This window comes from Paramormyrops kingsleyae, chromosome 16 (assembly GCF_048594095.1).
Source record: "Paramormyrops kingsleyae isolate MSU_618 chromosome 16, PKINGS_0.4, whole genome shotgun sequence".
Lineage (NCBI taxonomy): Eukaryota > Metazoa > Chordata > Actinopteri > Osteoglossiformes > Mormyridae > Paramormyrops > Paramormyrops kingsleyae.
In genome coordinates this window covers 15,208,663-15,233,885 of record NC_132812.1, presented here as the reverse complement: position 1 = coordinate 15,233,885, position 25,223 = coordinate 15,208,663, and the positions used below count along the sequence as shown (strand labels likewise).

The following is a 25,223-nucleotide window of genomic DNA, read 5'->3' as shown; positions in this document are numbered from 1 at the left end:
GTAAAAAAAGTCCATAAATGACCCCAATTCCTTTCCATGTTATGCAACCATCCCTGCCTTGTCGATATAAGCGCTGCCCTCGCGGGTATTTCTATATACTTTCGTCAAACTTCAGCATCAGCTCATTTATTCATTCGTCTCCTAATTGCTTATGAAGTACAAGGGGCCTGGAGTCAATCCCAAAACACGCGGGGCAGTCTGGACGTGTTACCAGCTCACCGGGGGGCACACACAGATACTATGGGCAATGTAGCATCTGCATAAGTGCATGTCTTCGGACTGCGAGAGGAAGCAGAAGGAGAACATGCAAACAGAGCAGAGGCGGGACGTACTGATACACCAGGCCCACATTGTAACGCTCTTGTTAGGGTAAGTTTTCCGCGGAGTGCCCGAAGGGCCGCTAGGGCGCGCACATGTTCTGACACAAGGTGCTGTTTGTCCCTCCTCGGAATCCGTAACTCTCCATCTTTGCACCACTGTAACAAATCCGAAAAAAGGTAGCAAGCAGTTTATTCAAAGGACATTCGTCTGTGGAAAAATACTCCAGGAGTTCTCTCAGGTTAGTTCATGATAAATAAATTGTCGATGCGATATTAATAATTGTTATTGTCTTAGCTGTTCAGCCTCCACATAGCAGTTCGTTAATGAATAGCCGGGAAGCTGACTAAGTCTGGACTAGCCGTTGCTAAGTAGTTAGCTTTTATTTATTGTAGAGGAATTGGTTTATAATAACTTAACAGCTCCATATTGTTTGGTTGGAAGGGTATATCTCCAAAAGTAGGTTCAAGACAAACACAAATTGCATCATGTCTTGCGGCGAACTTGTGTTTTTCCGCACTGTATCACTACTGATTTCCCTTCAGTACACAGAGATTTGGGTGGGGCTGCAGACCATCATTTGCTTCGAAGCTCCGAAGAGGAGATAATCCCTGAAGTGCAAATAAATTATAATCTGGCTTCTATTCCTAGTCTTGGTAGCATAATGCTAAGTGGAAGCTAAAGCTGTACAGCCACTACGTTTCTATGTTGGTGGTGCCCGTAATTATAGCGCTGTTTAATTAATGAATAGGTAACTGTCTTATGCAGTACAAGAATATCTATCTATCTATCTATCTATCTATCTATCTATCTATCTGATGTCTGTCTTTCTGTCTGTTTACTCAGCGTTGTCAACAGTGACATATGTCATTCAGCAACAGGGACAGTGATGTCATTCAATGCACTCTGTAGTAAAACCCAAATTAAAGTGTATTTCATTATACTATGTTATTTTGTCAGAGATGAGCAAATAGTTTTGTTTTGTTTTTTTTTTACAGACTGGGTCCCGTTTGATGATTCATTCATGAAGTCATTGTTTTTCTTCTTTCTCTCTTTTTGAACCTTAGATGTTTTCTATGTATGTAGTTATTTATTTAATACACCACGGCTAGGTGGCGCCTCACTGGTGCCCGCCCGTCTGTTTTGCGCTTTAAAGGCTGTTTACACGGCAGCACTCGTACGCGTCATTAGCTTGACTGGAGGCTGCCGGAGTTATTTACACAAGATGGCCCTGGTAGAACTGGCGCTGCTGTTTTAAGCTAGAGTGAAAGATGAAACGACGACCGTAAGAGTAATACTCAGACAGCCACTTTCGCGTATCAAAGGAAAGAATGGGGTTCCCTTTGTCTGGAATTTGAATCTTTCACGCTTGTTCATTAAGCAGGTTTCAGTTTGTTGCTCTTTATAGTCTGTAGTATTACTGCTTTCAAGATCTTTAGATATCTTAAAATTAAGTAGAAAAATTTATATATGAAATCTTGTGATGGTACTGAGAACCTACTAATTTGGCTTAAATTTGTCTTGTTTGGCATTATGAGGAACTGTTATCCCATTGTGCTGTAAATGTTTTCCCTGGTATGATCTCCCTACAATAGTGGTGATGGTTTTATCATTTTCAGCCAATTGCTTGCATTTTTGAAAGCAGGAGTCTAACACAGCCCTCAGGGTCTCAATAAATGTGATTACCAAGAGACCACACTATGTGCTTTTGTTCTGGTGTATGTATCAGTTAAACTGAACATAAAACAGTTTGTCCTGTGATTTAAACTGGCGGAATGTCAGTGCATGTTGTTCTCTGCAGTGATGAATGAGATTGTGTTGAATACAGCTTGTATAACCTAATTTTTGAGTAGCACACAGCTGTCACTTACGGAAAAAGCAATATGGTTCGTTTTCATCAATGTTCGATGACATAAGGAAAACTCTGAATGCAATATATGGTTTTCAAACATCCTTGATGCCCGTGTTTAATGCAGAAGAGGTGGCACTTTAATTTAATTAGTTTCAAGTCTCACAGTTAAGAAAAATGCAGTGAAGTGGTTGGTATAGAAGAAGTTGAAAGGGTCAGGTGCTGTGTGCTGATGGAGAGCTTGCTAAATGCTCCCAGGCAATAGACAAAGACACTCTTCAGATTATGCCTATAATCTCCATAAGGGTGCATTGTGGGCCGCGGCACCGAGCGGGACGCACAAAGGGGTCCTGAATGGGGCTTTGGCGTAAGAGAGAGGCTTACAGACCAGGTGGTCAGGGGCTGTGCTAATGGGAAGACCCCTGGCAAAGTCTCGATGGCAGCGTGTGCCCGCAAGTCCTTCATCTGACCCCGAACGATGAGCAAAATAATCGAGCGAATGAGACTAAAGTGTGCGCAAGCGCTGTGAGCGGTTGTGGGTGGCGGGTGTGCATGTGTTTTGGTTCCAGATCTAGGAATAGCTTGTTCATATTGAGCTGTGTGACCAAGCTCCTGTCTTTCCCGTATGGTGCTGTGCTGGGAAAGGGTTTGTTAACATGGTGTTTCTGTGTCTCCATTCGCAGTTTCCACAACAAGCATGTCGGACAAGAGTGAGCTGAAAGCAGAGCTGGAGAGGAAGAAGCAGCGCCTGGCCCAGATCAGGGAGGAGAAGAAGAGGAAAGAAGAGGAGCGGAAAAAGAAGGAGGTGAAGCACCTGCTGGAGGCTGGGATGGTGTGGGGTCTGCATCAGGCCCTCTGCCAGCTCTCTGATAAATGCCGTTGGTTCACAGACACCGTAAAGCATTGTTTCCCAATCCGGTCCCCGGGGACCTACAGACGGTCCATGGTTTTGCTCCCTCCCAGGTTCCAGGGCGAGCAAAAATGTGGACGGTATGGCAGGGAGCTCGGAGGGAGCAAAAACTTGGACTGGTTGTGGGTCCCCGAGGACCGGATTAGGAAACAAGGCCGTAAACCAATAAAATAAATCTAAAATAATGGAGATCAGGTCCGAACTGTGATGCTTTGTATTTTATTAGAGTCTCACTACGGGTTCTACAACCAAACCGTTTTGGTATTATGCCGGATGTGAATTTAAAAGTACAATTGATTGTTCATTGAGACAAAACAATCATACTTGAATAATTAGACTAGAATAATTGAATAATTTCAGATAATACCCAAACAGTGTCATCTGTTGATTCATGGCCGCACCCTCACAGATCTGTAGGACCCAACAGAAGATAAGGCTATTTGAGACAGTCCTCAAATAACATGTGTTCAAAACATTAAACAGGTTCAGCACATCCATCGTCTATCTAGGTATGGTTGAAATGAGTGGTAGGTACCACCGCAGCTTTGGCACCACTATAGTTTTGGTACCAGAAATCCAACACCGGCCCTTTAATGGTGAGGGGATACCAGCTTGTAGGCAGCTCGGGGGAGCCCTGTGAGCGCAGGTCGGGCAGGATCCAACGTGGATGTGCGAGAATGTGCCCGTGCTCTGCGCCTCCCACAGGCGGACCAGCGGAAAGATGCCGGGCCGCTGCCGGACGACTCGGACCTGGAGAAAAAGAGGCGGGAGGCAGAGGCCTTGCTGCAGAGCATGGGAATCACCCCCGAGGCTCCCGTTGGTAAGGGCGCCCTGCACGTCTTTGGGCAATCCGTCATTCTGTCACCTCACCGCAGTCACTGTCACCGCTTGGGGCACCGGTGACTTGGTGGATGGACAGCTGGCACACTGATGCTGGGGCCGATCCGCTTTCTAAATGTAACACTAGGGGGCGCAAGTGGACCATGGTAAACATTCCCAGGCAAAACGCTGTGCTACATTGTGTGTGGTATTTATGTACTTTAAAAAAAAAAAAAAGCCAGCAGTGAGTAACTCCTGCTACTTTGCAGTAGCTCTTTTAATACTTCTCCTAGTCCCGGGCTGCACGGCCTTGTATTAATCACCTCTGTTTTAAGCTCCCATTTAATGCTGGTGTACAGGGATGAGTATAGAATCTCTGGAGTAATATTACTCACCTCTGTACGTTTCGTTTTCTCTTGAATTGAAAAATGGTAGAATTGTTAACACTTTTATTATGCTAATTACGTGACTAAATGTGTTCTTTTACTGGTGCAGAAGGTAGCTAATGTGAAGCAGCATTAAAATGCCATGCGTGTCATTATTAATTGTCTAATTACGGAATGTTAATGAGTTCTGCATTACCGCATGAAGGCCCACCAATGGAGTTTAACCTTTATTCCCCTCTTTCCCTCTCTCCCCTCCATGTTTTTATTTTAATTGTTGATTTGAACATTTTCCTTATGGCTTGTTGGCCCCTTTATTTTGCCCCCCCCCCACCCCGCCGGAGCAGCCCAGCCTCTGCGAGTAGTAACAGAGGATACCTGTCTCTTTCACTATCTAGTCCTGCCGCCAACGTCTCCCACCTCCAAGTCCGTGGGCACGCCGAGTGAGGCGGGGAGCCAGGACTCCGGAGACGGCGGCGTGGGACCCAGGTACGAGCATGTCTCCCGTTTCCGGCAAGCCCCACACGCAGCCTGGGGGTGGCTGAGCGTGGCGACGGCAGGAATGCAGTAGGCGGATGGTAGAGTGGGCGTGGCTTACTGTCTCCCCAGAGTAAATCTCCCGACTCGTTCAAAGGCTCCGCGTTTGATACGCCGCCAGCACAGGTCGGAACAGAGCCGCCAATGCAAGCCCGGGCCACGGTCGCGGATTCCGCCTTCCCCATTGGTCCCCGCCCTCCTTGTGCCCAATCTCGATTGGCTCGCTCCGTTTGGCAGGATAGGTAAAATGGAGCCAGTGCCACTCATGATTCGGCCCGACGACCTCCTCTCAGGGGGTTTATCCTCTCACCGCTGGACGGTGGCTGCGTTCTTTACTCTTAAAGCAGAGTATGTGAGACGTCTAGTCCTGGGGTGTATCAAAAAGGGCTCATAGTCTGTCTGACAGCTGAGCACGACTCCCAGAAACCCCTGACAGCCATGAGTCCCCCGTTCCGGAGGCCTGCCGGTCCCCGAGTTCCAGAGGCCTGCCGGAAGCCTCTCGCCCTGTCCTACCTTGTTTGCTTTACACACGTTTCACCTGCAGCATCTTGCTACGCAGTAAAACTCCCAGATATGTCGCTACTGTCATTCTGTGCAAAATAAATTATGAATACAACGAATGACTTGTGACGGTCAGAGAAAAGTTCTGTTTATTTTTCTTAGCATGACGTTTAATTAGCGCCGCGCTAAACGACTGACAAAAGGTCCGTGTCCCAGGCCGCCTGGGGCCGTGCTTAACCCCAAATTATGTCCCCGACCCCCTCTGGAAACCCTATCCCCCACCCATGTCCCTTCAGGGCCAGGCCCCACCTCCCCCCAGAAGGCCCCATACGATGACTCATTTCCCCCCAGCGGGGCGGGCTGCTTCCGGCACACATGGGAATTACGTTTTTTGCAACGGTGGCTTGCAGGACCAGCCGTGGGTGATTCACAGCCCAGACTCTGTTTTTGTGTGTGTGTGTGTGTGTGTGTGTCAGGCCGGCACGCCAGAGTGTAGCTGTATGTCATGCCTATGAAACACTCACCTGTCTCTCTGCTCCGGTGACTCTCTCTCCCCCCCTCCCCCCCCCCCCCTCTCTCGCTAATGCTGCCTTGTTGCTGTGACACTAACCAGGACTCTGCACTGGGACTCTGACCCGTCTACTCTTCAGCTTCACTCTGACCTGGGGTACTGGCCTCTTCAATACTCTTTCTCTCCCTGTTCATTCCATCCATGTATCACAGGGGTGATTCTAGGAATTTTTAAGGTGGGGTGCATAAGAGGGGCCATAATTCATACAGAGGGGCCGGCTTTATTTTTAGCCAATGTTATGTTTTTAATCAGTGAGTGACAAGTGAGGGGGACTCAAAAGGCCAATCAGTTTTCATCAGGGACCAGTACCCCTGTGGCCCCGCTCCTGTGTATGGCCCAATCTCTCATCTCTTCTCCTCCTTGTCGTCCGTCAGCTGTGCTCTCCCTCTTCCTGTCCAATGTCCCGACGTCGCCCTCATTGTCATTTGAAACTGGAAAATGATGCCCCACCCCCATGGCTCTGGCTCCTGAGGCTGGTCCAGCTTGAGCACAGGCCGCCCCCCCCGCCCGTGTATCTGATGCAGTGCTGTCCCTGCAGGCGGGGGCCCCTGAAGCTGGGCATGGCCAAGGTCACCCACGTGGATTTCCCTCCGCGGGAGATCGTGTCCTACACCAAGGAGACGCAGACCCCGGTGGTGACGCAGCAAAAGGAGGGTAAGCCCCCACCCCGCACCTCGCCCCCCGGCCTCGCCGGCTCCGCTGGGCTAGTTTGTGTTTATATGCATCCCTTACAGAGCACCCCCCCCAGTCCCCCTGTTAATGGGAGACAGCTTTCTCCTCCGGGTTAAATGTGGCCAGCCAGGTCACGCGATCAGACCAGTGGGAGCGGGACGCCTTGACACACGCTAGACGCGCCCCCCCCCCCCCCCCCCCAGCATGAGCGGGGAAGGAGAAGCAGGATACTTGCTAGTGTACCTGCAGTGTAGAGATGTGTGACATGTGACACGCCGCCTTCCATGTGCTCATCGCTGCCGCCTTCAAAAGGCTCATCAATATTCAGAGTTCCACAGTCGCTCATGGTAACGGGGCAAGTCCAGGATTATGAACCCCCCCCCCTTGACACTGACTTGGGTGCCGGACATATTATCAGCACCATGTTAATTATCAGCCTACTGTCACCCGGCACGTCTATATGCTAGGGAGGAGGTAACCGTGTGTTAACCAAGGACGATTCCTGGCAGCCGCCCCCCCTCCCCGTCTGCCAGCTTGTAATCACTTCATCAGCCCCCCCGCCCCGCATCAGCCTTTTGGTCCCAATGCAGCTGGGCGATGGTTCCACGCTATGAAGGTTAAAAAGCCTTACCCCTCATGTGGACCCCCGCCACCCCCCCCACCCCAGGCTCTCGCAGATGATTACAGAGCATAATTGCCCCCGCTTGCCCATTCAGTCCATTAACGTGAGCCTCCCCAGGCTGCCGCTAACAGGCCTTGCCATCAGGCCCCCGATAGACCCCCCCCCCCCCACCCCGGGTTAACTGTAATTGACGATCCTCGGTAGCTTAGAAAAAATCCACTTTTTATGTGTTCGCGAAACACTGCTCTTTCTGATCCATCCGAGCTGATCTTTCCTTTAGGAGGTTTACAGAGACAAAAAGCCGCCCTGGTTTCCCAGCAGGAAGTTAGACTCCAGCCTTCCTGTCACCCCTCCGCGGTGGCCGGTGGCTCTGTCTTGGTGCGCCGGGTCCCGCTGGGAATCGGCGCGACGCTCCGAGGATTCCGGCTGATTTGACAGATTCATTATCGCCGCTTGGCCGAGCGGCTGTAATTATGCCCAAAGATTCCTGGCGGAAATGGAGGCACGCGGCACAAGCTGCAGTGTGGCATCACAGGAAATATGAAATTTCAGGTGTAATTAAATCTGATTGTATTAATCACTTAAAATTCAGAGGGAGGTTAAAACATTTTATCAATGAAAAGGGCGTAAGGACCCTCATGAAGAGTGCTGTGCTTTAAATGTAATCACCTTTCCACCCCGTGATGAGAGTGCAGGGTCCCCACGCACCTGTATCCTTTCCGGTTGTGATGGCGTATTTAAGTGTAGCTTGGGTAACAGCGCCGTGACTCTTTTCACCTACCCCATCCTGCTGACGGGGGGGTCACGATGCATGACTGGCCGGTGTCCAGCACCCCTGGAGCATTTGGGGGTAAAGGGCCTTGCTCAGGGGCCCAACGGTGGGATTTGATCCTGCGACCTACCGATGTACAAGACGGAAGGCTGAACGGGTATGTTTCAAAGACATTCAGTGGAGAAGAATCGGAATGTGGTATCTCGGGATGGAAAGCGGGAGGCAGCCCCGCAGGGGCCCGACCTGCCCCGCGAGGGCCCCACCCCTCACTGTTTGCGGCTCCGTGCTAAATCCGCGTCTAGACACAGGTGGAACGCGTCAGCCGCTCCCCCGTCTGGCTGTTCAAAGCGAGCGCCTCTGAAACAGGACTTGCCCCCTGAGTCACGGTTTGCTCATGTCACTTTAGCATCGTGGTTGATGGTGACTCGCTGGGAGAAAAAAAAAAAGTTACATATTATGCCGCCTTGTTTGGCCAAAGGGCCTGAATCCTCAGGACACTCGCTATATATAGACGCCACCCCTATGGAGCCCCAAGGTTACTGCTGGATGTCCGTTTCCCCCGGCGGTCTGGTAGAGGCCGCTCTCTACGCACAAGCTGACAGCTTCCTGAAGAGTAACTGGAGCCGGATGAGGGTAAACTCACTTAACAAATGCCCCCCGTTTCACGGATGATTTCACCTGGATTGAGCGGCGCCTCGCAGAAAGCGGCAGCAGCGAGTGCGGCGCGTTAATGCAGGATGCGTGTTCCGATTCAGTGCCCACGCCGAGCTTAAGAAGCCGTTCGGGATGTCTGAGGGCGGTGCAGCTTGGCAGGGGTACGGGGGGGGGGGTTCACCTTGCAGACCGATTTCGTCATCTGATGAGCGGCCGCGATGACTGACTTGCTGCTGAAGTGCTGGCCATCTCTGTCGGCTCTAAACGTCTCTCCTCTGTGATCTCTGGGTGAAATAAGCACCTGTCTGCTTTTCTTTTTTGGGGGGGTCAGTCTGTGCACCTTACCGCAGATCAGGTCTCCCACCCAGACATCACCTGTCCGTCTCAGTTTTATCCTAAACAGCCGGCCTTTGCCTTACAAACGAATGGGCTTAATTTCATCCTTTGTTAACTTAATAACTTGCAAATTAATCATTTCGTCGCAGGCCCCTGCCACGCTTCTTGTATTGTCTGAATACAAAGGCCTTGCATGTGTGTTTTTTAAGCACCGTGATGGAATTTAATATCAAAAAATGGTTTCGAAAAGTAAGGTTTTTGTTTATGGGTCGACGTTGATGCAAGCACTGAGGAATACACTGTGACAATAAAGGCCTTTCTGGAAGAGGCGGCCTTTCTGGAAGAGGCGGCCTTTCTGGAGGGTGAGGCCGGTGCACGTTCCACCATAATGACTGGCAGGTGTCTCTTTCGGCCCGTCATCATGTGCAGGATGTCTCTGCGGCTCAATAGAGGCATTTAGCGGAGATAAAGCGCCATCGCCGACGCTCTTTGTGGCCCGCCCGCCCACCCACGTGGAGACGACCGCCAGGAGCCGCCATTTGTTTGGGCCGCTCAATAAACGGATGAGCCGAAGTCAGGTTTCGGCGGCGGGCCACACGCCTTCAGCCGGCGGCCTCCGTCCCGGAGGCGCACACCTGCGGCCGCTGCTGACTGACTCCCGCTTTGTGCTCGAACAACGACGGTCCCCCGCCAAGTTCGCCCCGCGTCTGCATTAATATATATTATCCCGCGACAAAAAGCCCAGGCCTTTATGTTGCTCCCAGTCATTATCCGGCCCCAGAGTCCGACTCTGACCCCCCTACCCCCCCAGCTTTCATTTTCTAAGCGGTAGAAAAGACATAATTGGGCAGGCTTTGTGGGGGGGCGTCCGCACACAGGGGGCCTGCCATCTCCACCGGTTCTCTTAAACGTTCCTTTCCACCCGTCAGCGCCCCGCCCCGCCCCCACGCGGCGCGCTCTCGCCCGCACCCCCCCCTCCACCCCCAGCCGGGTCACTAGGATCACATGCTTTTCCCTAAATGGCCATTTTGGCTGGCAGGTGCATTATACCCTTCATTTTCAGATTGTCTTTCCGCTGCTAATGTCTGGCAGGTTGATTGCTCTGGCTGCATTGACAGGGAAAGGGCCGGCGGCACGGCTGGGCCTCGCTGAAAGACAGTGATTACTGTTTTCCTTTAAGCCTGATTGAGACCCTTGAAAGGAGAGATTTTACCCTTCCCCATTTGGGTGCTGGAATACGGGCATATGTTGAAATGGTTTTCGCCATCAGCCCAGTTCTGTAAACTCTTCAGAACATCCCTCCCCCCACCACCATCGCCACCCCCAGCCATCTAAGAGAAAAAAAAATACAAAAAAAAAAAATTCAATTTGTATTTAGTAAGGAATTGTCAGATGACATTATCATTTTGATTATATAATTGTGCATCACATGCGGAAATGCGCATCTGCGAATGCGGGTTACGGGGGGCAGGGGACCAGTGGCGCCCCCGAATGGGAGCTCTGGAGAGGACTGGGCTGCATGCGGCTCTGCAGATGTCTGCACCCGCAGGACGCATTTATTTATTTATTTTTTTATGAGCCTGGGGGTTGAATAGCTGTCGCATGGATGGAAGGAGGGGTGGGTAATTGCAGGGGCTTTGCTGTGCGGCTGAGAAACGGGGGGGCGGGGGGTGGGTTCGGTGCCACCCTGACACCACCGCCGGGCGGGGCCACCTGCCTGACTCTGCCGTCAGCTGGCCGGGCCCATGGGAGCGGCTCCCAGGCCAGCTGCTCCGCACCCTCTGCCCAGGCAGCCCCTGACCCGGAAGGCTGTCTTATCAGCGCCGTCCGGGAACCCATGTCTGCACTAACAAGTGCGTTGCCTGTTGAATGGCTGCAGTCTCATTAAGGGCCCGGTGGGGGGTGGGGGATTTGGGGGTGGGCAGTATTGCTGGGGACCCCCCGCCGTCTCTTTCCTCGCGCTCAGATGACAAACTTCATCGTGCGGGCCACTGGAGACCTTTTCAGCCAGGGGACATTGTGTAGGGACAGACCCAACAATGCCAGGCAGGACGCGAAATTATCCCGTTTCCGTGCCCACGCCGGGCCGAGCGCGATTGGCCGCGCCCGCGCCTCCGAAGGTGACTTATTAGCTGCCGCTTTGTGGCACACAAAGGAGCGGGCCCCTCGCGTTTGACCCGGAGCCGTCTGTCCCAGCGGGGGCACCGCCGCTCATTTCCATGGGATTAGCACAAGCTGACGGTCTGCGCTTCCCATAAAGAGTCAGGCAGGTCCCATAAAGGCTGCACTGTAATTCCATTGTAATTACATTTCAAATTGGAGTTGGAGTGTCATGTCGTGGCGTAGTGCTGCGCTCTGGCTGTCTGTGATTCTTCATTGGATTTACATTGTGTTGAGTATAATTTCTGAATACTATGCATATGATTTTGGTCCTATGATACAGTACCTTCTTGGGCTTGCGGTCCTTGTCAAGTTACATTATTATATTTAGTGCTTATAATAGATATATTCCCAGGAGACACTAGATTCAAAGAATTAAAAAGTTTTACTTCTCATTTGCACAAGATTAGGTGTATCGCACTGTGTTTTAGTATAGTATGTAATATAGTATGTAGTATAGTATATCTTGCTCTGCTTCTTTTTTTTTTAAAGATGTACACACATAGAGCAAAACTTGTGGTCTGTGCGCATGGTCTGCCATCCGTCCAGTTCCCCAAGAGCATTTTATGGGGGGTTAAGGACCTCGCTGAAGGGCCCAGAGGAGATAGGGGCTACTCTGCTGAGCATGGGATTCAAACCGGCAACCTTACGACTTTTCTGACCAACTGAGACAAATTAGCCCCCTAATATACAGCCCTGCAAGACTCTCTTAGAAAACTGAGTCCCATGTCTTACAGCAGCAGATTGCAGAGGGCGATAGTTATGCTGTCATGCATCTTACCTTCCACAGAGGAAGATGAGGATGAGGAGGTCGCCCCTCTCCAGCCGGTGCAGGAGCTCCAGGAGGAGAAGCCGGTCCAGAAGGAGGAGCTGGAAGGTAGGAGCATCACAGCACCTCCTTATGGTTGTGTAGACTAGAGACCAGCAGTAGTGCTACAGGAGATGCAGCTGACCAGATGTCCCCACAATCCGATAAAAACCTGTAAATTTCTAACTTGTGGGGACATTTTTTCGATCCATAATAAGAAACTCAATATCTAAAAATCTGTGACTGCAGTCAAAAAATTAAAAATGTCAAAAGTCTTGTATTTTGTTTGGTTATTTATGGTTAAGGTTAGGGCTGGGTGGGGGTTGAGGTTGTCGTTGTGGGGATTATGGCTGGGGTGGTACGGTGGTGCAGTGGTTAGCACTGATGCCTCACGACTCGGGGACCGGGGTTAATATCTCTGCTCCATGCCTGTGGAGTTTGCATGTTCTCCCCGTGTCCTCATGCCTCCAGGCTCTCCAGTTTCTCCCCACAGTCCAAAAACATGCTGAGGCTAATTGCAGTTACCAAATTGCCCGTTGGTGTATGTGTGTGTGAATGGTGTGTGAATGTGTGTGTGAATGGTGTATGAGTGTGTGAATGGTGTGTGAATGTGTGTGTGAATGGTGTATGAGTGTGTGAATGGTGTATGAGTGTGTGAATGGTGTGTGTGTGTGTGAATGGTGTATGAGTGTGTGAATGGTGTATGTGTGTGTGAATGGTGTATGAGTGTGTGAATGGTGTGTGTGTGTGTGAATGGTGTATGAGTGTGTGAATGGTGTGTGTGCCCTACGAAGGGTTGGCTACCTATCCAGACTTAAATGTTGTACAATTAGGCTGCAGACCCTGAATAGGACAAGGAGAATACCTGACTTGTGTGTGTGTGTCTTTTTGTCTGTCTGTGTGTGTGTCTTTCTGTCTGTCTGTGTGTGTGTCTTTCTGTCTGTCTGTCTGTCTGTCTGTCTGTGTGTCTGTCTGTCTGTCTGTCTGTCTGTCTGTGTGTGTGTGTGTGTGTGTGTGTGTGTGTGTGTCTGTCTGTCTGTGTTTGTGTGTGTGTGTCTGTCTGTGTGTGTGTGTGTGTGTGTGCACATCATCTAGTTGCTCCACACGAGCTGACAGACGAGGAGAAGCTGCAGATACTGCACACGGAGGAGTTCATGACCTTCTTCGACCACAGCACCCGCATCGTGGAGCGCGCCCTCTCTGAACACGTGGACGTTTTCTTCGACTACAGCGGGCGGGACCTAGAGGAGAAGGAGGGGTATGGAGAAGCCCCGCCCATTTCCCAGTTCTCAGTTACCATTGGCCCTTCAGCATAGCCTGGTCATGCTGTGTCCCCTGCTGGACTGAAGGACTGTGTGTGTCTTGTGTTGTAGGGAGATCCAGGCTGGGGCCAAACTGAGCCTGAACAGACAGTTTGTGGATGAGCGCTGGTCTAAGCACCGCGTGGTCACCTGCCTGGACTGGTCTCCCCAGGTAACAACTGGAGTGTTCGGGTTCGAAGTCTGCATTCCCTTTCCTGCACCCAAGCTCCAGTGTGCGTGTGTGTCTGCAGGGTCCTAATGCCTGTGCTTTCCTACAGTATGCTGAGTATGATCGTAAACCGGGTGACTCTTTATATCCATTATACGTATGAGTCCGCTGGAGCTTGTGGCCAGCTGGGGGCAGGCCTGCAGTAAAGCCCAGGGGGAGCTGTGTCACTGATGCACCCTGTCGGGCATTCGCCCATAGCCGCAGCCAGCGTGACTCCTTTCTCTCATGACTTTTTGCTGGTTTCGCCCATTGCCAGTATCCCGAGCTGCTGGTCGCCTCCTACAACAACAATGAAGACGCCCCTCATGAGCCCGACGGCGTGGCCCTGGTGTGGAACATGAAGTACAAGAAGACCACGCCGGAGTATGTCTTCCACTGCCAGGTAGGAGCCAGAAGCCCCTCTGGCTACAGGAGCCCCCGCAGGAACCCCACCCCCCTACCATCCGCTTCCTCCCATTCCCACCCCACCCACGTCCCTCAAATCTTATTTCACATGGCATGTGCTGTCACCGCAGCAGCACACATTGCCTTGGGGGCAGCAACACCAGGTACTTCTACTGCCCCCAACCTGTAAACAAAAGCAGTAATAGAGCAGCAACAGCCATATGTTGTTAGGAAATCAACAGTGAGCATTTACAGCAGTAACATAACAATTAGAACTTTGGTAAAAGAAATAGAACATCAAGTGACTTAAAAGCCAGAAATTCTGGAATGTTCCAGTAGAATGCTCAGGTAAATTAATTGAATAGAATATTGTAGAATGCTCTGTTTTTAGTCGCAGTAAAATTCTTAACTTTCAACACTGAGCATTTTTAGCAGTAAAATAACTCATTATAACATCTGTAGAAAAGATAGAATGTCTGGTCACTTCAAACCTGTAAATTCTAAAACATTTCCATTCTACAATGCTCAGGTAAAGTAGATCTAGAATAATTGTCATTGCAGGATGTTCTGATTTAAGTCATTGTAAAGTACTTCACTCAAAAGGCTGTAAAATAGTCAACGTAAATAAATGTTACTGAATAGAGAAGCAGGCAGCATGGTTAAAAACCGCTCAGCCAGAGTTTACCAGAGCAGGACAGACTGAGTGAAAACACATGTGCAGCGGATGTTGTTGGAGGTGTATTTCTCGCAAAAAGTACAACAGAAAACGGGCATGAACTCATCTTTCCTTCATGCCTCAAATTGAACCAGCAGAAAAATTCCCCGTCTCTCTAAAATTTTAGAAAAATCAAGTATAGACGGCACCACGTTTACGACGATTAAGAATAATTCAGCCATAGCTTGTTTAATTTACTTTGTCGTTTTCGGACGACTGCTCAGCAGTGGGTAATGGAAAGTGGTAGGTTAAGGCATGACTCCGTACTTGAATGCTGCTCAGGATCACTTGAATGGGACCTTGCCTTATTTTTAGCTGGTTAAATGTGCGGTTGTGGTTTTCAGCGTGGCCTGGCGCGGACGTGCACGACCTCGGTGAGGTCACTCCGCCGGGCCTTCTGGTGACGCTCTCCCTGTCCCCCCGAAACAGTCTGCTGTCATGTCCGCCGCCTTCGCCAAGTTCCACCCCAACCTGGTGGTGGGGGGCACCTACTCGGGCCAGATCGTGCTGTGGGACAACCGCAGCAACAAACGGACACCCATGCAGAGGACCCCTCTGTCCGCCGCAGCGCACACGGTACGGGCGCGTGGCGAGCCGGGCCGCTAGCTGCGATGTTGCCTCATGCTGCACTTCTATGCCATGCTGACTTCTGCATTTCACAGCCTCTTATGGGAGGGTTTATGAGAAGTAAAACTCCTGTATGTGTGTATCCACAGCACCCAGTGTATTGTGTGAATGTGGTGGGCACCCAGAATGCCCACAACCTCATCAGCATCTCCACGGATGGCAAGATGTGCTCCTGGAGCCTGGACATGCTGTCCCAGCCGCAGGTACGAGGCTGAGGCCCCCCATCACCCTGCGGCGTGTGGAATACCTGCGTGTGCCGCCTGATTTATACAAAAGTAGCTGGAGTTTCTATTAAAAAAACCACATGTATAGCTATCTTAAGTGCCTCTTAGCGTGACCCAGACATGCATACAATCAATAAGTCTTTTTCACGAGGCTCTTTGTTTATAATGTTGCAATTGCATCAATCTCTCAGGTTTAAGAAAGTTTACTGGAGGGAATTTCCAAATAAAACCTTTTTCCTGTCTTCTTTTTTTTTTTCGTTTAAACTCAACTTCATTCCAGAAGTTGTACCAAGTTAATGTGAGCGTCATGTTAGGAGTGTTAGCTGAGGCGGGAATAATGTGCGAAGAGAATCACTGTGGTGAGCAGTGTGTCTGAGTGTGCACACACACACTTGCACATATGTGTATGTTTGTGCAGTTTAAGAAGTGGGAAGACACGATTAGAAATTGGTGATATGAACCCAGATGTGCAAGGTGACAGGAAAGTGGGTATTTGTAAGCATGGGGGATATTAAAGTCACTCTGCAGTACCTTGTGTTACGGTGTGCCTGTGTGTGCTGGTCCTGCCAGAGATTAACTGGAATATGATACCCCTCCCCCCCCCCACAGGACAGCCTCGAGCTGGTGTTTAAGCAATCCAAAGCCGTGGCCGTCACCTCCATGTCCTTCCCCCTCGGTGACGTCAACAACTTCGTGGTAGGGAGCGAGGATGGCTCGGTCTACACCGCCTGTCGCCATGGAAGGTGTGCCACCCGCAGACTCACCCCTGGGGGGGTGGGAAGAATGGAGCCCTTCGTATCCCATCATGCCGTGTTGAAGGCATGTCTCACGTTGTGTGTTCCAGCAAAGCGGGCATCAGCGAGATGTTCGAGGGCCACCACGGACCCATCACGGGGATCCATAGCCACACGGCCGCCGGCCCCATCGACTTCTCCCACCTCTTCGTCACATCCTCCTTCGACTGGACCGTCAAGTTGTGGAGCACCAAGGTAAGAGTGGAGACTTCACTGCCACTGGCATGGCAGATATCGGGTTTTTCCAGAAAGTCCCAGTCCCAAACAGTGACATTGACGACTGAGTACATGCTTACAGAACAAAAATCTGTTCTGTCAAAGATGTTTCAGAATTAGGTTTGACAGTTTATAAGGCTGGTTTTGATCGTGGTGTTTTTTCTGTGCTCCAGTGTTCAACCAGGCATCTGTTTTCATATAAACCTATCAGTGTCCCTGGTGCCAAGCTATGATGCCATGACCATGTTCTGGTCAATTACATATTCTTGTCTCCTCTGTTCCTTGCAGAATAACAAGCCCTTGTACTCCTTCGAGGACAACTCTGACTACGTCTATGACGTCATGTGGTCGCCCATCCACCCCGCCCTGTTTGCCTGTGTGGATGGAGTTGGTCATCTCGACCTCTGGAACCTCAACAATGACACAGAGGTAAACTGCACAGAACATTCAAGGCCCCTAGCATCCGCAGTTATTATGACCATTAAAAGCCTATGCTTAGACTGAGGGAACATCACAAAGCTGGACTGAAGATGATTCATCAACTGGTCTCGGGTTGACTGCATAAAACAGCATCGCGAGATGGGAGAAACATGACTGTTATTACTGCATTTGTAAGACGATGCTGTATGTCACCGTTAAATTCAAATATGTTTATTTTTGTTAAAATTATCTGTATTTTTGCTGTTGCTGATTAGGTTTGTTATTTATATTGAGGCGTTCAGGTGCCTTTTGTCCCTGTGTGCCCACCGTAGACTACTTTTTGTGCCGTGAATTGAACATGGCAGTTCATTAAAGTCAAGCTTCTTGAAGTTGTCGTTTTATTGCATAATAGTCGCTATTGTGACGGGTGTGAGATGCGCCACCTCCGATTGAGGCCAGCCGACGCTTTTAACAGGTCCCTACGGCCAGCATCACGGTGGAGGGCAATCCGGCCCTGAATCGAGTCCGATGGGCCCAGTCAGGGAGAGAAGTGGCTGTGGGCGACTCCGACGGCCAGATCCTCATCTACGACGTCGGGGAGGTAGGCCCTTCAACCTGCCGCATGCTGTGCATTGCAACTATGCCAGAAAAAGCAGAGCAGCTTTGAGTTCATAACTTCAAAAAGCAGTCACTGCTAAGGTACTTTCATAAGATTTCACGGGGCAAAGATGTATGTCACAGTACATCTTATTGCACATTTCTGTAGGGTCTCAGGATAACAAAGAAATAGTGAAACGTGGCCTGTTGCTTTGCTATCCGCTATAGATTTCGGTGCCAGGGCCAGTGCCTCTGGTTTAGGTTCTAACACTTAGCACCGACCCCTCCCACCCCAACCGGCTGGTGTGTGGTGTACAATCAGCCCTTTGTCAAACACGGACCCGGCGGATGGGGCACCAGCAGCTGAGCTCCTCATGGAGAGCCCTACTGCGGCCCCCCAACCCTCGTGGGCATGGCCTAGGGTCTCCAGGGCCAGCATGACAAAGAAAAATCGCCTGTATTCTCATGCCCCCCCCCCAGCTAATTAGCAGAGCTGTACGGAGCAGGACACTGCACGCGTTTCATGACTTCATTTTTTCTTTTTGCAGCAAATCTCAGTGCCCCGCAGTGACGAGTGGACACGCTTCGCTCGCACACTGGCAGAGATCCACGACAACCGCGACGAGGCCGAGGAGCTGGCCGCCCAGCGTCTGCCCGCATGATCATGGCTTTCCTGACCTGATGTAGGAAGACAAGCAGGGCGTCATCTGTGCTCAGGGGTCGCCGCAGTTTTTGTTTTTTTTTAATCAGCAACAAACTTTTCTTTTAATATGCAGACAGTTAATTTATCTAACCAGACCGTTTGCGGTCCGTCCTCCCTGGTGCTTCTTCCTGGGCTGTGATCTTCACAGCTTTTTAAATGTTTTTTTTTTTTTTTTTTTAACACTACTACTCAAACAGCACTTGCATGCTCTGTTTCTACGCTGGCAAGAATCCAGAGCCTTAACCTGAACGCTCACCATTCTGAGAGCGCGATCTGAATGTCGCATTTGGCATTTCAGTACCTACTTGGCAACACGCATGTGGAAAACATGCAGTCTCTTAGATTAGTCTTTTTCCATAAAACTTTTTAATTCTTCTGAGAAATACCTCCTATTACTACCCATACACTCCAGAAATTCCAAGCACCTAGACTCTTACATCAAGCTTACATCATGGGGGAACTTTTCTGTGCCCCAGAATAGAAGATCTGCATGTATATACTCTCTTTTAAACAATCAAAGTGATACCTTATTCTGTATATCTGTCAGCACCATAGAGATGCTAGTAGCTTGACCATTCTGCTGCCGTGTTAAAATGAAGACGAGATTTGTACGACACGCTCACTGAAGATGCACTAACCGTGTCCAGAAGTTAAGCGTTTTCTTTTGTTCTGTCATGTGTCAGTTTCTTTGCCTTTAATGTTTTCCCCTTCAGTATCCAAAAATTTGTCTCCAAACACACAAGTTGATCCATGTTAACGATTTATTTCAACAAAATATAATGAATTGCATTAAATTACTAATATTCACTCTTGGTTAGAATTTGTTAATAAAACCTCTGTACACCATAAAAGCCGCTAGTGTGTGACTGCAGAGGGCGCCGTGGGACGGCTGGAGTGAGGGTGGAGTGATTTGGGTCTGTTTTGGTGTCACGGTGTCTCTGTACAGAGATGTACAATATGTACAGTAATGTGTGCCATCCACACGAGGCAGGTTATAAACAGCACTGATCACGCATATTGAAATTGAGGCAATTCATTTAAAATGTACAGACTCTGAGGGGAGGAGAAATAAAAAAAAAAAAAAAGTATTCGAAAATGGCAGACGGACCAAGGGAGGATTCGGCTAATTGGACGGCGCCATTAAGAGCCGGGAGCCTCCCTGGTGGGCGGAGGCTGAATCGTCAGCACGCCAGAGGACTTGAACTTGGGCAGGTGCAACCCGAATTTGTTCTCCACACCTGCGAAGGTGGCGGCTGCCAGGCTGTACCCCCCCAGGTGGTCTGGGTTAGCAGGCGGGAGATCGGAGATTCGCGACTGGGGGGTGGGCTCCGCTCCTGTAGGACGGCTGTGGGGGGTGGGGGGTGGGGGGGGGGGGGGGGGGGGCAGAAACAGGGTGGGGTTACAGACACACATCCGCCTCGGTAGATGCTGTGATAGCGCAAGTGTTTACGCGGCCACTTACTGTCCGCCGAAATCGACGTAGAACCATCTCTGCAAGAGTTCATAGGTCACCAGCGTGACGCCGAATTGAGGTGAGGACCTAAAGACGCGGGCTGGGGGAAGAGGGGCGGAATTACCAAGCCGGAATTCCAGAATTCGCATCCCGGCCAGTGGTTCCGCCAATTACAGGAACCATGGCGGGCCTCCTTTCCTGGGCATGACACCACTCATTTAGGGGGGGGGGCTCGCCTACCTCCCGCTCCCTTCCAGAGCGCACGGAAGCCCTCCTCATGCAGAATCTTCCGGAAGCAGTCGATGACGCCGCTGTAGGTCGTCTGTCCCGCGCGGGCCGCCACCTGCAGTCTCGTCTTGATGACATCAGCGGGGGTCACCAGGGAGGCGGCGGGGACGCCTGAAGGGAGATTTATCCCGGCGCATAATGAAGCCCTTTCCTGGGGCCTGACCCCTATGTGACGCCCCACCTCAACAATGCGGCATCGCATGATTAGCCCCAAGCCCCGAGGACGCTATTTCACTCTAATGCCTCGCCGTTGTGCTTTTTAATACTAGAAGCAAGCAATCTCGCCCCCCAAGTTTCCTCCATACTATTAGTTACCAAAAATACCTCAAACACCCATGTCATGAATAACAAATGCAGACAATCTGTCCGGTATAAAATGCTAGCAGGGCAGGTCTCCATAGCCAGGGTCCCTGCTATCCGTGGCGAGGGACTTTGTCGGGGCGCCGGGGGCTGGCGTTCCCGGTTTATTCCTCCATTACATGACAAGCTGCCCGATGCGGCCGCGGGGGGGGAGGAAACGGCGTAGAGGCGTAATCGTCTGTAGCGGCTAATCATCCCCTAATGAGTCACCTGCGATGGCGCCGGCGGTCAGCAGCTGCAGCGCCCCTAGCCTGCCCTGCTCGTCCGCCAGCGCCGCCTTGGTGTGGGCGTAGACGGGGAAGTAGATGGCCGAGAAGGGGATGTCGCGCAGGAAGCAGGCCTTCGCTCCCTGGGGACACAGACGGACGGCACAGAGGTCACGGCGCGGCCTGCCCGGCAAGCGGCGGATTCTAACAGACACCAACCACTCAAAGAGAACGGAGTTTCTTTAGCGAGCAGAGATGCGGCTAAAGAAAAAGCAACTCGTAGCTGGGCGTTCAATGGAAGTTCAGCTCAGCTAGTTGACTTTTTGAAAGCTGAATTTCTGTAAGGTTCTAAAGCATCCGTTAAATAAAGCAAAACTGTTTGCTTTTGAAAAATTTGTTTTAAGAACACGGATACAATTCAGGCTTTATTTCGGTTCGCATTATTTCATTTGCAGGTAATTTTTTTGTGATTGTTCACAGCACTTTTAATGATGCACCAGAGGATCCCCAGACACTGACCCGGTGCCCCCCCCACCAACTTCAAACAAGACCCTGGGGGCTTGGGGAGGGTCCACTGTGGCCACACAAATGTATTATTATTGACAATACTGGTGTGAGCAATATAAATGTTTTTTTTTTTTTTTTATACACCAGTACACTAAAGTATGGCAGCCCCCCACCCTCCGAAATGTTCACACTCAGGTACCACATCACCAGGAAGAAATGCATGCTGTAAAGAGGAGCTCCATACTGTCTGCTACTCATTAAAGAGGAGGCCATGACATGAACACATGGCGCCAGATGCGAGAAATCCCGCTAGCGCTCGGGCGGCGGCGGCGGGCGGAGGAAGCGTAATCTTCGCGCTAATTTGCCGTTGCACGCCGCCAGTGGCATAAACACCGGTTTGGGCTGACTGTGTGATTGTCACGGCGCGGCGTCGAAGCCGGCGTCAGCAGACGGTGCCGTCCGCGGCTCACGTCTGGGGAGCAGTTCTAATCAGCGGTTTTGGAAGATCTTTATTTACAGTCCCTGATTGCTTCAAGTCACTCCAGAGAGCCGATATCAACAAGGCAGATGCCGTTCATCACGTCACAGAGCACAATAACAGTCGGAGATACATACCAACTGTTTTCGTGACTGTTGGGGGTCAAACGATTTACTCCTGTGCAAAAGATCGGTGAGGCAACCAAAAAAAAATATATACTGCTAATAAAACCAACTCTAACCAGACTCCCCCCCCACCCCCCCCCTGTTTTCCGGAAATCTCGTTCCCTTCTCTTCAAGGAATCTCCATCGGCTTAGGCTGGGGGAGCAGAAACCACAACCTACAGTTTCCAGGAAAGACCCTGGAAGATGAATAACTGCATTCTTATGCTTTGTGGATCATGGAGCACCGTCTTTTTTCATCATTCCACACAATTACACTATTTCCCCCATGTTCCACATTTCCACCACTATTGTTTTGTCCCAATCCAGGAAGCTCCCCTCCCTCAGCTATGCTACTTCAGACCAATTATTTACGTGTTGGACGCTCATGACTATGCAGTCTACAGTGGGCTCTTGCCTCCCTACTCATCTTTAATACTGCTGTAGTCAGGTGATGTTCGTGTGACATGTAAGTGACTTTCACCCTTTGTCACTGTGACGCACATTGCTAGCAGAAGGCTGGTGTGTTAGAGATGCCAGTCAGGTGTGTGTTCAGGCTGTATGCTGGATGTGTAGCGCAGTCTACGTCTGTTACTCTGAAAGGACAGCGGAGTGAGCCGGTGGGGTGTCCGAGCAGGAAGGCGGAGTGAGCCGGTCGCGTGCACGGCGGTAATGCGGAGTGAGCCGGTCGCGTGCACGGCGGTAATGCGGAGTGAGCCGGTCGCGTGCACGGCGGTAATGCGGAGTGAGCCGGTGGCGTGCATGGCGGTAATGCGGAGTGAGCCGGTCGCGTGCACGGCGGTAAGCACCTTATAGAGTCCAAAGAAGCCCAGGTCGCGCACCACGTTGAGGGCACTGACACGGGGCCCTGTGGTGATCTCACCCGCCACCTGCAGCCGGATCTTCACAATCTCCAGCGGGTTAGTGAAGATGACTTGGGATCCTCCTGCCTGGTGGGGGCAGCAGAGGAACACATGTCATTATGTGGGAGGGGGGAGTTGGCATGAGAGGTGGTGGGGGGGGGGGGGGGTTGTGAGAGAAGCCTACACCGGAGGGGGCCCCTTCCAGACCATGATCTGTCCCACATCCACTCAATCAACCACCACAAATCCATGTAATTCCACAGTTAAACACTGCAGATTCTGCAAATAAGAGGCTGGGTGCTTCCTTGAGCCACCCATCAGTGAGGATTACCTGACATAAAGCTCTGCGCTCTGGCCGCGTTTCCACTGTTGACTGTCCAGATTAAGATTCTCTCCTCCCCCAGAACAAACCCAGGGCCTCAGCACCCGGAATCCAGCCTTGCACCGACTCACCCCACTGCCAAAGCTACCAGGACGTGGCCCGATAATGATCTAAATCTGACCAAAGTGGATGTGTAAACTCAATTAAAGGGTTTTTTTGTTACACTCCTTGTAGCAGATAGACCTGATAAGCTGGAGAACAAGCAGGCATTGAGAGGAGGCTGCAGAGGTCAGGGCTACATCTCCAGCCTACCCTGCACCCTGACCCCCCGGCCCCAGCCCTCTTGCCCCTTCGCCCCCCCCAAGGGGACCTGGCAGGAATGCCCCCAGGCGTCGACTCTGGGCCCCCATTTATCACGCGTCGAAAATCTAATCGACGCTGCCGCGATACTCTGTGACACACGGGGCAGAGGTTCCCTCTGTAAACATCCGAGCTCCGGTCCAAAAAAAGCCCGAGCAGATCCGGCTGGGGAGGACACGGCCACCTCCTCTGAGGGCTCATTCATAAGTCCCCTGTGCCCCCCTCACCCCCCCCCAGTTATCTTTCCTAGCAATCTGCATTAGTCACACAACACTGACACACACCCCTGAAACGGGCAGGCCGGACAAACTGAAAACACGTTTCCATTTACCAACCTCAGCGTGGAAATGATATTATGCACAGATGGGGGTCACGTGACACGTGTGGGGGGGGGGGGGGGGCACGAGGCAGTACCACCAAGCAAATCTTCCTGGGGGTGGTGGTTATTAAACACAGGTGTGTCCCAGGCCTACGCACACAGCACTGAGAGGTTAGGCCTCTGGTACGAGCCTGGCTGTCAAACTCAATCACGCCGGCCTTGGGCAGCTGTACCCATACCCCTGCGGGGCTTCTCTCTTCAATTAGGGCCTGGCAGAGGTCGTGACCTCAGAGGTGACCCACCCTACACGTCAGACCGCCACTTCCTCCCAGGCCACCCGCCAGCAGGAATGACTCCGGCTCTCCTGCTGGCGTTTCAGAACGCGGGCCGTGCGGATGTGACATGGAAGGCGGCCCGCGTGTATATATATTTTTAGCCGGGACAAAAATAGAGCGGCTCGGGGTTGTAACTTCTGAAACGGTTCCTAATTGTTGGGTTCAGAGACTAACTAGCATATTTAGAGTCAGACTCCCCACTAGGAGATGTAGGGTGTCAACATGGACAAAGACGGCTTCCTGTTTCGACCTTCCAGAACAACTCTGACCTGCAAATGATTACCTATGTCCATAATATGCACCCAGGAATGAGCAAGCCGGCTCAGTTTATCTGCGTTTCACTGTAACAGCAAGACAAAGCGCAAATCCACTCATTTCCTATGAAATCGGCTGCAGAAAAACAAAGACATTTCTCCCCTGCAGATTGCCCATGACCTCACACTGTGTTTTCACAGCACCGTACTGTACTTTGTGCCCGAGTCAAGCCTATTTATTTACGCTTGAGAGCTATTTGGAAAACAACGAGGATCCCTAAGCAGAGAACAGACAGAGCTGGCGAGGAACACACAGGGAATATGCTGGTGGACCTGCAATCGCTCATTTCTGAAAATCCCGCTGCCCCGCCCTGAATCCCATTAATTACCATCCATCTACTGTAAGGAACTTATTGTGCATTATCTATGTTTGTTCAATAAGGTGGATAAAACGTGAACTATTCTGAGAAAACCAATCAGATCATCTTCTCAGTGGAAAAGGCCATCAGCAGGGAATTTCACATCCGGGAAAAATTGGAAAATTAGTCAAACCGGTCTCTACACCAGGGGTGGCCAATCTTACCATTGAGTATGCAGGTTTTTGCTGCAGCTCCCTAATTAGAGGACTAATTAGAGGACTGATTGGCTGAAGGGTCCTCACACCTGGGTTTGAACAGCTGACCTACAGGTTATCCCAAACACCCGCACACACACCGGCCCTTTGCGGATAAGATTAGCCACCCCTGCTCTACACAAAGGAAAGCTGGGATCGCTGTCTGCCCCCCCCCCCCCACCCCACCCCCCCTCCCCAAGCCTCCCAGAACCCCCCCACGGGACTCACACATCCGCCAGCCAGGATCTCTGCAAACAGTGGGATGGTGTTATCTTTTTCGGTGAATTTGTCCCTGACGAAGTCGTTAACCTGTAGAGCAACACCAAAGAATGAGCTGGACCAGAACAGGAGGAGAATCTGGCCCTCAACCACACCCCCCCCCCATTCTCCTGGAGTGGGTAACCAGAGCCTTTCCTACCGGGCGCCTGTTACTGGACATGTTCCCAGCACGGCAGAGACCTACCGTGAGTTTGATAGCTTTCTCTGGGGCGACACCAATAAGCTGAGGCAGGAGACCTGGGGGGGGAAAAAGCCATTTCCAGAGAGATCATAAGAAGGAGCCTTTTCATGCCGATTAGGCAG

The 25,223-nt window shown here is 51.0% G+C and overlaps 2 protein-coding genes across 6 annotated transcripts in view; one reads left to right on the top strand and one right to left on the bottom strand.

The window, feature by feature from the left end:
* The first annotated feature begins 414 nt into the window (after positions 1-414).
* Positions 415-18,973, top strand: LOC111852277 (dynein, cytoplasmic 1, intermediate chain 2a). 4 transcript variants are annotated; one of them, XM_023827981.2, is made up of 17 exons: positions 415-559; positions 2,851-2,972; positions 3,783-3,897; positions 4,678-4,768; positions 5,931-5,984; positions 6,427-6,542; positions 11,895-11,981; positions 13,008-13,170; positions 13,286-13,385; positions 13,699-13,824; positions 14,971-15,117; positions 15,258-15,371; positions 16,002-16,135; positions 16,237-16,381; positions 16,691-16,831; positions 17,298-17,423; positions 17,968-18,973. In XM_023827981.2, exons 2-17 carry the CDS (start codon positions 2,865-2,867, stop codon positions 18,079-18,081), a joined length of 1,881 nt encoding a protein of 626 aa, XP_023683749.1. In that variant the 5' UTR covers positions 415-559; positions 2,851-2,864; the 3' UTR covers positions 18,082-18,973. The 4 variants fall into 4 exon arrangements, with proteins under 4 accessions (XP_023683749.1, XP_023683748.1, XP_023683752.1 ...); XM_023827980.2 differs by having other exon boundaries at positions 4,627-4,768; XM_023827984.2 differs by lacking the exon at positions 5,931-5,984.
* LOC111852276 (electrogenic aspartate/glutamate antiporter SLC25A12, mitochondrial-like) overlaps positions 18,866-25,223 on the bottom strand; it is a 19,572-nt gene continuing 13,214 nt past the window's right edge. For both annotated transcript variants that reach the window (XM_023827978.2, XM_023827979.2), the window contains exons 12-18: positions 25,105-25,157; positions 24,870-24,950; positions 22,385-22,525; positions 20,434-20,572; positions 19,816-19,974; positions 19,585-19,675; positions 18,866-19,467 (exon numbers count right to left, since the gene is read on the bottom strand). In XM_023827978.2, coding sequence (XP_023683746.2) covers positions 19,263-19,467; positions 19,585-19,675; positions 19,816-19,974; positions 20,434-20,572; positions 22,385-22,525; positions 24,870-24,950; positions 25,105-25,157 — 869 coding nt within the window. In that variant the 3' untranslated portion in view covers positions 18,866-19,262. The remainder of the gene's footprint in view (positions 19,468-19,584; positions 19,676-19,815; positions 19,975-20,433; positions 20,573-22,384; positions 22,526-24,869; positions 24,951-25,104; positions 25,158-25,223) is intronic.